We start from the raw sequence: 11,047 nt of genomic DNA on the forward strand, positions 1-11,047 counted from the left end.
AAGACATGACCAAACTATTTTGTTATACTAATGTATCTTAATTTTTATTGGGAACTTATATAATTCTTGCTAATCTAGAAGTTACTTATTTAGTTACACTTTAATTTGTTAAATTACATATTTTATTAGATTTTGGTGCCTCCATATACATCAGATATACGTATATCGGATATATGAGATCAAATTTAGGTATTATTTATTCTATATACGTTGTATCCAAGTGAATTCACATGTATTCGACGGATACATAACAAATCTCGTTAGCCTCTCTCGCCTCTCTCCCATCTCGTTCGCCAGTACTCTCCCATGTACTAATGTGAATAACTCTAGATACATACAAATGCATATATCTAGTGTGGTTCACATGTACTTGGGATACATATGAATCTTGCTCGCCACCCTCCCTAATCTCGCTCGCATCCCTCCCTAATCTTGCTCGCCTTTCTCCCTACTTTTGTAAATCTGATAGTAAAAAAGTATATATCTAAGTGTAGGATACGTAGAAAACTCTTAACTAATGATAAACAGTGTAATTTTTAAAAGTATATAATAATATTAGTATATATGCTAGTAAAGTATATCGTAGATTTTCCTTTTTAATTAATATTACTGTAAAATATCAAAATCAATAATGAGATTTAAGTCTCTATCCAAATAAATACTGATAAATAAAATATAAAATTTCTGAATAAAGTGAAATGATCAAATCAACTCATATACCAATTTTTCCCTTTAATTTGCAGAGTTATAAATCATCAGTACTCAAATAAATCGAATAAATCATGTGACGGAGCCGACTTCAAAAACCATGGCATAGCCAGCTTCCCATGTAAATTTACAATTTTACCCTCTCCGTGACGTTATTTTTTTTTTGGTTGTAAATTTACCTTAACCACCATTCACAACGATCTCTCGATCTACCTGATAACAAATTCAAATTGATAACTTCATGTTGAAGCTCTGAGTATATTGTGTTTGGCTTCATTAGATGATTTCTACACAATGGACATGTCATACGTCCACAATTCATCCATCTATCCAAACAAGCCCTATGAAAAAAATGATCACAATTTAATTCTCTAACTTCTTCACCATCTTCAATCTTGCACAAACATATTGCACATTCCACCGATGACTCCTCCAAGTTATCGCGCTCAAAACGCGTTACTCTAAGCTCATTATTATTACAATGATGACGAGGTGCACCTTCTGAGTTAATAGTGAAGTCGTAATTACTACAAGAATGAGAGAAAGATTGATAGAGGGCAACATTCCATGCCCATTTCAATTGAAAAAATATAAAATCTATGTAGTTTAGTAATTTTGATTGTGGAAACATTTGTAATATTATTTTAAATACGTAGCTCAAAATAATAGTGAAAATGAAAAAGGACATGGCTAATGAAGATGGACTCATAATTTTTATTTATTTTTTCTTTGTAATTGTTGAAATCTTGAGAGAAAATATTAATTTTGCAAGATTTGGTTTTGAAATATATATATAGAGGAGAAATAGTTGGTATTTAATTAAAGAAAAGTATATATATTATAATTAATTGTTTCCAACAGTGAGCATGTTATGTTATGTGTACACAATTTTTGACTATATAGTATTATAGTATGCTAGCAGATTTGACTGATTTTTCAGTCAAGATTAAACAGTTATATAATTATGTGGTGCATGAACCAACTTTTAGTTATTTGATATTAATACTAATTAATATTATTTCTTTGATTTTATAAGAACTGAATTTCCTTTTTGTCTGCGTAAAAAAGAAAATTAATCTTTATGAAAAGTTGTTATAGACATATGGTAAATATAATGACGTTTCAAAACTTTAATAAAACACAAAATGTCACTATAAATCACAAGTTTTGAAAAAATTTCTTGATTAACTCAGTGTCCGTTTAAATAATCACATAAAATAAAATAAATTATCATAAAAGATGATAGCCAATTACTAAAAGTAAGCTCTAGAGTTGTCTTGACCAAGGGGTGAGCAAAGTGAAAGTAAAATTAAATTTTTAATTAAAAAATCGTTATTAATAAATTAAATGTATTGGCGTGGAAAAAAATTATGGTGTTCGATTTAGCTTGTTGTATGTAGCTCAATGATTTCATAACAATTTTTTTTTTATGAATAGAATGAGTACGACTGCCAATGTACAGTGAATATTATAGAAAAGAGTACTAAGTACTTTAAAAGTATAATCATAAACATGCATTTAATTTGACTTTAGTTTATATTTATATTCTTCAATTTTGAGTATACACAAATCGATGCTTTGACTTATATAAAATTGAATAAGTAGCTACACGTGTTGTGCATAAACCAATAAATTCGAGAAAATGGCACCATTAGCAGCAAACCAGGAAAAGTAGAGTCTTTATAGCACATGAGTTGTGTAATTTGTGAAATTAGGTCTTAGGCCTAACTCACACCCCAAAAGTTAGCTCGAAGAATTGCCCAAGCCTTATAAGGAGTCCACCCATCTCATTAACCACCGATGAGCAACTTTTGTCGTTCTTTAACATAATTGGTGGTGAATGTCCTGGAAATGTGCCTTTACCTGTAGACAAGAATCAGTTGGTTTAAAATGAGTGTGAAATTATTACATAAATCGATACTCGAACTTGGATTCAGATGGTAAATAAGTACTTCAACTTTGAATACGCACATCTGAACACCTCAACTCGTCTTCACTTTGTTAGTTGAACACTGTAACTTACAAAATGATCATCTACATTACTACATACCAGTTTTGCTTCTTATACAAACATGTTACCATCTCGAAATATAAATACACGTAACAGACTGAGTATAATATAAGCATGTTCTGGTGTAAAAGAAAAATGAATGAGTGAAACATATACGCGGAAAGAACATACCAGCCAAGCAAGATCGTTTTAACCCCTAGGCCACTAAAGCAATCGCTTGGAACCCATGTTGCCACTTCTTTTCAATCATTAAACAAATTGTACAAGCTGAAGTAGAATATATATATTTTCAATAATGTAAACAAAGGTAGGATGAATTGTACAGAGTATAAACAATGTAAGGATTTATACAGAATGAATCAAATTTTTCAGTACTAAGAAAAAAAACTTAACAGTCTCGAGAGTCTCCTCGATCATATCCCTATAGCATCAAGAAGGCGCGAATGTTCTGACACAGAAACCAATGAATTCGCGACAATGGCACCACTAGCAGCAACTGCAGGAACTCCAATGCCAGGAAAAGTAGAGTCTCCACAGCACATGAGTTGTGGAATTGGTGTTGAGTGTCCAGGAAACGTTCCTTTACCTGCAGATCGATGAGTCAGTAGGTTTAGAATGAGCGTGATCTTATAATTCGAGTAGAAACTAATGAGTTCAGCTGAACACGACCATAGGTCCACCTCTATTTTACCTGCTAATATAGCTGGCCCATAGGTCCCTCTGTTTCTTCTAAGAAATCTTTGATGTGTCAACGGAGTTCCCACTAATTTCACCTCACACTTATCGCGATTAAATCCTGGCCCAAGTGCTTTCTCTACAGCCTTCCACATTACCTGTCATGTAACCGGAAAATCAGCTGAAGGTCACAAATTGCAAAGATACATATAGACGGAAAATGAATATGTGATAAACGATATCTAGAGTAGTGGAGGATGCAGTACTGAGTCATCGAGTTCATTTGAGCTCAGTATTTTTAACGAGGAGCATATATTTACATGTAAAGGTTCACTAAAATTGCGACAAATAATATATTTGAACCTGTAGTACTAAAATTTTAACGGATTCAATTCTAAATGTTTATAGATTGAACCTATAGCTGATGTAGAGCATAAATCAGTTAGGCACGATGGCTTGAACATTGTGAGTAAGCTTCCGATTCAAGATGGAAAATGCAACATCTAACGATGTATTAGCTAACTTTACACTAATGTGACACGATAAAGCAAGTTGATCAGCCATACTATCATCACAAAACTATGTAAACAACGAGAGTTGGACCATTCTTTGTCACCCCAATTTGTGGGACTATAATGGGTAATGTCGTTGTTGATGGACCACTATTTGTCATTAATCAATGAGAAGTTAAAAGAGTACCTCGGATCTTTCAGCCTTGAGGTTTTTGTACTCATTGCTTCGGCGATCAAGACCTTCCCAAATTTCAAATGGCTCAGTTCCGGGGGTATAAGCATGCAAAACGTGCTTTCCAGGTGGAGCAAGATCTGGACTAAGCACACTCGGGACAGATATCAGTACAACGTTCTGATCAGCATCAACCCCTCGGTCCCAGTCATTAACTACTATATGATGGATTCCCAGGTCATCAGATATACCCTATAGATCCATTACATTGACGGTTAAAGAAAACAATCAGTTCACTGTCCACGAAAGCTATTACAATGCATCATTGTGCTGTGCCTTACCTCTGCATCAAAACCCAAATGCAGATGCATGAATGATTCACACTGTTGAGTCGTTTTAATCCCGTCCTGGTATGACTTCGGGACAGCTTCTGGAGGCAATAAACTCAGTGTATCCCACATAGATGCATTGCTGACTACAGCCTTCCTAGCACGGACAAACTGCAACATCACAAAGAAACAGCACAACCTTAATAAAAGATATATATCATGTATCATTTCACAATGCAACATACTTTTTATTTACTTACTTGGCCACCTCTTAGTTTCACTCCAACAGCTCGACCCTTTTCAACAACTATGTTTTCTACGTGACTCTTGAGAGAAATCCGTCCACCAAACTTTTGTAATCCTCGAACAAGAGCCTCAACAATTGCTCCACTTCCATGAAGTGGATATTCTAGAGTACAACCTGGCTTATACCATTCTGAGAACATGTACACCTATGAAACATCAATTATGATATTAATGAAGTTGTATGATGATACTTGCTCCAATAAGTTAAACTCAAATGTAAGAACGTTAAACATGAAATCGAGTACAACACTCGTGAAACGGTGAAGATGAGACTACGTAATACCATATTTATTCTTTTTTAATGTAGAGTATAAATATGTTACCATTTCTGCTGAGAGTATGCCGTTAGTTTTCACCCCGGCAAGCAAGAAAGCTAGGAGATCCAGCCAATTTCGTATAAAAGGGTCTTTTATCCCCAAAGAATCAATGATATCTGAAAAGGGTCTGAGAAGCTTGGTAGCACCAAGGGCTCCTTGAGGTCCCATTTGAGCAAAAGATTTTAAGAGAGAAGGTGCATATCTAGCTGCAGCAGTCGAAAGAACGCCCAAGTCCCCTCGGATAGATAGTGGAGGCAGAGCCATTGCAGCTGCTGAGATTGGAAGTATCGCGTCCTGTAAAAACAACACTCTATGCTAATGAGATAAGATTTTAAAGAAGAAAGGACAGTAAAGAGCTCTTGCAAAAGTTCGAGAACAAGGGACTATCAAGAGAAACATCTCTGGATATTAGAACAATCAATAACGTAAGAAACACCAACATGTAAGGGTAAGTTTGCAATACTCACAAGAAGTTTCCGCCACTCTCTCACTGAATCTGGTCCTGCATACTTCTCTAGATCCTGAATTGTGACAAAGATTATCACGAAGAATGTTATTATGAAATGTAACCATTCAGTTAAAAGATAAAATGGTTTCATTCGGATACGATCACCATAAATATACAGGAAGTCTTACTGTCCTCTACTGTAAGCATCATACACTAGCTCAACATATAAGTTACAACATGAAGCTTGCAAATACTGAAAACACACAGGAAAAACTTCAATGATGTCTATGAAAGATGTTCACAAAAGCAAACAGGAGGTCAGACCTTAAAAAACTCTGTTGGGCCAATGCGTGACAGGAATTCACCTTCAGGTACATATACCATCCACGAGTCATAATTGACACAGGGAATCGATTCACCTAATGCATCAAGAACCTGAGAAACATATCATAAGTTGAGTTATTTGCTAACAAGAAACCACACCAAATGTAAACTAAATTACAGTAAAAATTTGTTAACATCTCATACACTTATTTCATGTGTAGTAACTTAAGAACATTGATGGGACAAAGAAAATGCTAGTATACAAGGCCCTTAATTATAGTTCTATCCACATTAGACAAATACTACATTAGGAAGGAAGGTCTAGGATACATACGAAAAGAAGAAGACTTATATACTAGTACGTTTCGATTCATTTGCATTCTGAACAAACAAAGCTAAATTATAAACATATACGAGTATTATAACCTGTGCTAATGGATTAGCCTGAGGACCTCTTGATTGGAAACCAGAGAACAGCGATGGACCAGAGTCGAATTTGTACCCTTTAACATCAAAAGAGTGAGCTGCACCTCCAGCTACATCATGGCTTTCGAGCACTAAAACATCTTGTCCATACCTAGCAAGAAGTCCAGCACAACATAGCCCACCTATACCGCTCCCAATAACAACGATATCTGCTTCTGGCTCGCCTGCACATTATTCTGCAGTCAAATAAACATGTTCATGTAGTGAGAGAACTTATCCGCATTAAACATCTACACATACAAGATCCTTAGAAAGACGGTATTTTCCTTCAATGGAACATCAGTTTACACCTTGAGGTCCATATTCATGCAAAAGCAAGTGGATACATCATGAGTTAACATGTCCTCCAAATGCCAATTTGTTGTACGCTAGTGTTATCAAAAGCAAAAAAGCGCAAATAGTTCTAAGGTCCATTGGGACTTCAAGCGAGAATAAAACGTGAGCTTTTTAATGAAAAAGGATACAAAGGGAGAAAAATACAAATACATATGTTTAGTCTAAGACAACTAGTCATAAGCATGAATGTCAGATACATATGTGAAAATAAAACTTAAGAATTTTCTTTTAGTATAAAGTGAAATATCAATTGTTTAGTATCGCCTCTTCTAAAGAGGTTCATTGGCAAGAATATGTATGTCTTAGAACCTTGATGACGACATAGAAGCACACATTAAGCGAGACGAATCACATCATCACTTCACTTTGTTTTATACATGTCAATAAATGAAACCAGGTGTTATGGTGTTGAATTAGCCCATAAAAATATAATCCGCCTAAACGGATCCATGAAAATCTTATCAAAATGTTTTAATTTTCTTATTTAATATATATTTTTAAATTTTATATTTACCCCTCCCTCGAAACTCCTGCCTATTTTTACCCCACATCGTCGTCTTACAGATGAAGGATGTTTACCACCCGAGCAACCCTTTTTTGTTTTTGATATAACATTTAAAGACATAATTATAAAGAAAGTTTTATTACTTGAGTTAAATAAATGATTTTTAAAAAAAAAAATTCTATAAAAAAAGTAAAGGAATTGGGTTGTGACACATTTTTGACAGTCCAAGTTACTAATGCCCTATTCATTTATAATCAACCAACGGAAAAATTCGTAGCTCAGCGACTCACAGTCTCCCTCTTGCCCAAATAAATGAAATGTGATTAATCAAATCAATAAACTTCAAATTCAAATTAATGTGTTTTAAAACTCCTTTCTCAAGATTAATACTACAACAACAAATTCAGTGTAATCTCACCTGAGACGGATTGTTTGGAAGGAAGAGTAGCAGAGGTAGAAACTTCACTACGCATCGAAAATCTACGTTTTCGATTCGATGAGCTGAAATTGAAGAATGGAGAAAATGGAAGTAATCTCAACGCCATTGATTATGAAAATTTTGAATCTTTGCAGCTAAATTTGGCTAAAGCACAAAATTTATACTGTTACATTTCCATGGCTAAGTTTGTTGATATTTAAATTTCCACGTTCTAAGTTTCTTCACCACAGATTTATATTGTATCTCACATAACTTACTCAAGTTGTGTGAGGCTCCTTAAGAATTTGACACGTGGAAGGTTTTAGGTTTTATAGATTATCTAAATAGAACATAATTAAATAAATAAAAAATATGCATTCTTTTAACAATTTGATTATTTAAGCAAAAACGATTATGTAGATTGACATTGTACTAAAAAGCAAATAAAAGAACTACTAGGTGCGTCGAATCTCATCGCCACCTATTTATTGTAAACGATTCGAAGAATGATAATTGAACAACTTAGTTTTTAATATTGCGTACGATCTTCATGTCGCTATTTGGAAATAGTGTTTGAGGGGTTGATGGTGGCAATGAACCTTGAATGGGGCAAAAACTTTTGAGTGTCAAGGGTAAAAGTGCACCAAAAGGAAGAATTTTAGGCCAACAACTATCGTGAATCTCTAATACAGCTTTGCAACATTGAGGTCCGATTAATCGAAGTCGAATAGTTAAGAAAGATGTTATAATCTCTTCAACACATCCAGGAACATTGAATACTGATGCTAAGCATTTGGAAATATCTGGGAAAAGACCATTATCAAGCTGACCTCCTAAACCTGGTAAAAGACCTTCTCCTCCGAGTAACTGTGAGACGCTTGGAGAAATCTCGATCGATATGCATAAGAAAATGAGCGCATACGCATACTGAAAAGTCATTTTTCTTATCGAATATATAAGTTTATTTATAATTGTATCTTGGATTTTGATGAATATTTGGAAAGGGGGACATGCCATATTTATATGGTAACATATATGGTTACTTTTTCCCCCTTTAAATTAAATGTCTTTAATATGGGAACTTTATTGTACATTTTAATAGTTTCAATTAATTATCTTTTAAGTTTTAATGCTTTTAAAGAGTGCCATTAATCTATACGATATTTACTAAGTGAGAATATTTGTTATGTTTAGTATTTTCGTTTAAAAACGGTAAACATAAGGATTATATTAAACTAAATGTGTTAAATATTATATTCTCATGTTTCTGTTTTATTCATATACCAAATAAATATTTTTTTATATAGACAAACATCGTTAATCAATTTGAACAAAATAAAATCCTCGATAATAATTAAAATTAGACTTCCAATCTGGGTAAGTAACTTTTTGTACTAAATTTCTAATTTCTGTTATAATATGATTTATAGAATAAATAAATACATACTAATAAATAAAACGATACGAAGACCCTAGCCCTCGTTGACCCCCATTCAATTTCCTTGATGCATTCAATTTATATAACCTTTTGTCTGGCTTAATTGGTGGTGTTGGGTAATCTGACGGACTCTCAGCCCTATTAGGGCCACTAGGAACCAAACGGTATGAAGACCCGGACCCTTGTTGAACATCATTCAACTTTCTTGATATCTCGTGAACAGCTAAAAAAGGTTGAAATATTTTTTCACTTTTTGCTAATAAACTCTCATGTGGTTGAATAGCTTGAACCATTTTTTTATTACTAGGAACAAAGAGAGCAATAAGAATGAAGAAGATTAAGTTAAAGAAATTCATTTTTGATTGTTTATTTTTTTTGGATGAATGGGTCTTAAATAATAATTATTGTAAATGTGAACTTAATGGTATATATGGAAAAAATCTTTGAAGATTAGCTTACTATAAATTCATAAATTTTATCTACAAATTTATCATGGAGATTTGTAAAGATTTTGCAGTACTAATTTAATTTTTTTTCCTAATTAATAAATGCAGTATCATGCTCTATATATGTAGAATCTTTTTTTAATTAAAACCCAAATTATGTTAATCTTGTTATGAATTTGGGCTTATTGTTTAATTTCATTTTAAAAAACTTTGAATATTTTTCTTCATCGTAAGTTCTGCAAGATTCGATGCATTTAATTGAGTGTAAAATATTTCATAGACAATTTAATAGATTTGATTTTTTCATTTCGATTATTTATGGTGAAGATAAGTTTTTATTTTATTTTTCATTTTTATATTATTAAAATTATTATTTACGTATTCTTTTAAGAATAATATTTTAATTATTTTTTCAACTCAAATCCTTTGACCATGGCTTAGACTTCTCTGATTTGGTTTTTCATGAAAAAAATATAAATCAATCGTGTTAATTTATTAAATCTAAAATTCAAATTAAATCACATAAAGTTTTTTTTTTTCAGTTTTTCGAATTCTTACAACTATATAGTATTTGGAAAAAAAAATCAAATATATTTTACATACCTATGTGATAAGCTAAACTTAAAAAATATTAAATGAACAGAATTTTTTGAAAGACGATAAAATTCACATGGGTACAAAATATTATTTTTGAAATATCAATGTTTATTCTGTTAATTAATAAGCTTAAAGGCAAAAAAAAAAAAAACTGAATACAAAACAAAATATTTACAAAGTAAATTGTTAACTTCGAATTTGAAAACTATGACAATGTAATTATAACTTCGGATCTTAATACAAAATAAAATATTTACAAATTTTACAAACCCAAATTTGAAATAAAATATATAAACAATGAAAACTATAAACTAACTAAGAATATATTAACAAACTAGATTATAAATAATATTTTTTATCTATAAATAATATAAATGTTGGTTAGGTTTGGATTTGGTTTAGCTTTTTTTTTTTAATACCAAACCAAATCAAGAGTTATCGATTTTTTTTTCAACCGTCAAATCAAATCACAAATCATTTTTTTTCGATCTAATTTGATTCGTTGGTTTAATTTGAATTGTACACCCCTAGTACACCCTTTAAAAAAGATAAACTAGGAAGCACTTTTTTCCTTAACCATTTTTTATATAACGCCAATTTGAATTTGTTGAACCCAATGCGAACTTACGGAATGAAAATAAAAATTAAAATAATATATACTCTTTCCATTTCAAAAAGAATGATTTTATTTCCTTTTTAGTTTGTTTTTTTAAAAAAATGATCCCTTTTTTTTTTTAGCACCATTTTAACTTTAACTTTCCACGTAACATGTTTACGACCACAAGATTAAAGGACATTTTTGTACATTTGACATAACTTTAATTTAGAACCACAAGATTAAAATGTATTCTTTCTTTTCTTAAACTCCGTTTTAAGTCAAATTAGGTCATCATTTTTTAAACGGAGGAAGTATATAATATATATATATATATATATATATAAATTTTGGGTTCTTTAATTTAGAGGATGTGCTATGTACTATAATAAACATTGAGATTAATGCTGAAAAACATAAAACT

At 32.0% G+C, this 11,047-nt stretch overlaps 2 protein-coding genes across 2 annotated transcripts; both read right to left on the reverse strand.

Moving 5' to 3' along the window:
* Positions 1–2,977: 2,977 nt before the first annotated feature.
* On the reverse strand, positions 2,978–7,774 carry CRTISO-L1 (carotenoid isomerase). Its single transcript, XM_004238938.5, has 10 exons — positions 7,548–7,774; positions 6,229–6,452; positions 5,803–5,913; positions 5,498–5,551; positions 5,037–5,324; positions 4,668–4,859; positions 4,420–4,578; positions 4,094–4,330; positions 3,411–3,552; positions 2,978–3,305 (listed from the first exon to the last, which is right to left on the reverse strand). The coding sequence occupies exons 1-10, from the start codon at positions 7,672–7,674 to the stop codon at positions 3,133–3,135; spliced, it is 1,707 nt and encodes a 568-aa protein (XP_004238986.1). The 5' UTR covers positions 7,675–7,774; the 3' UTR covers positions 2,978–3,132.
* A 295-nt stretch (positions 7,775–8,069) lies between these two features.
* LOC101249550 (uncharacterized) lies at positions 8,070–8,486 on the reverse strand. The gene has a single exon (XM_004239378.1). It carries the CDS (start codon positions 8,484–8,486, stop codon positions 8,070–8,072), a length of 417 nt encoding a protein of 138 aa, XP_004239426.1.
* Between the last annotated feature and the right edge of the window lie 2,561 nt (positions 8,487–11,047).

The sequence above is a fragment of the Solanum lycopersicum genome, chromosome 5 (genome assembly GCF_036512215.1).
Source record: "Solanum lycopersicum chromosome 5, SLM_r2.1".
In the NCBI taxonomy this organism is placed as follows: Eukaryota; Viridiplantae; Streptophyta; class Magnoliopsida; order Solanales; family Solanaceae; genus Solanum; species Solanum lycopersicum.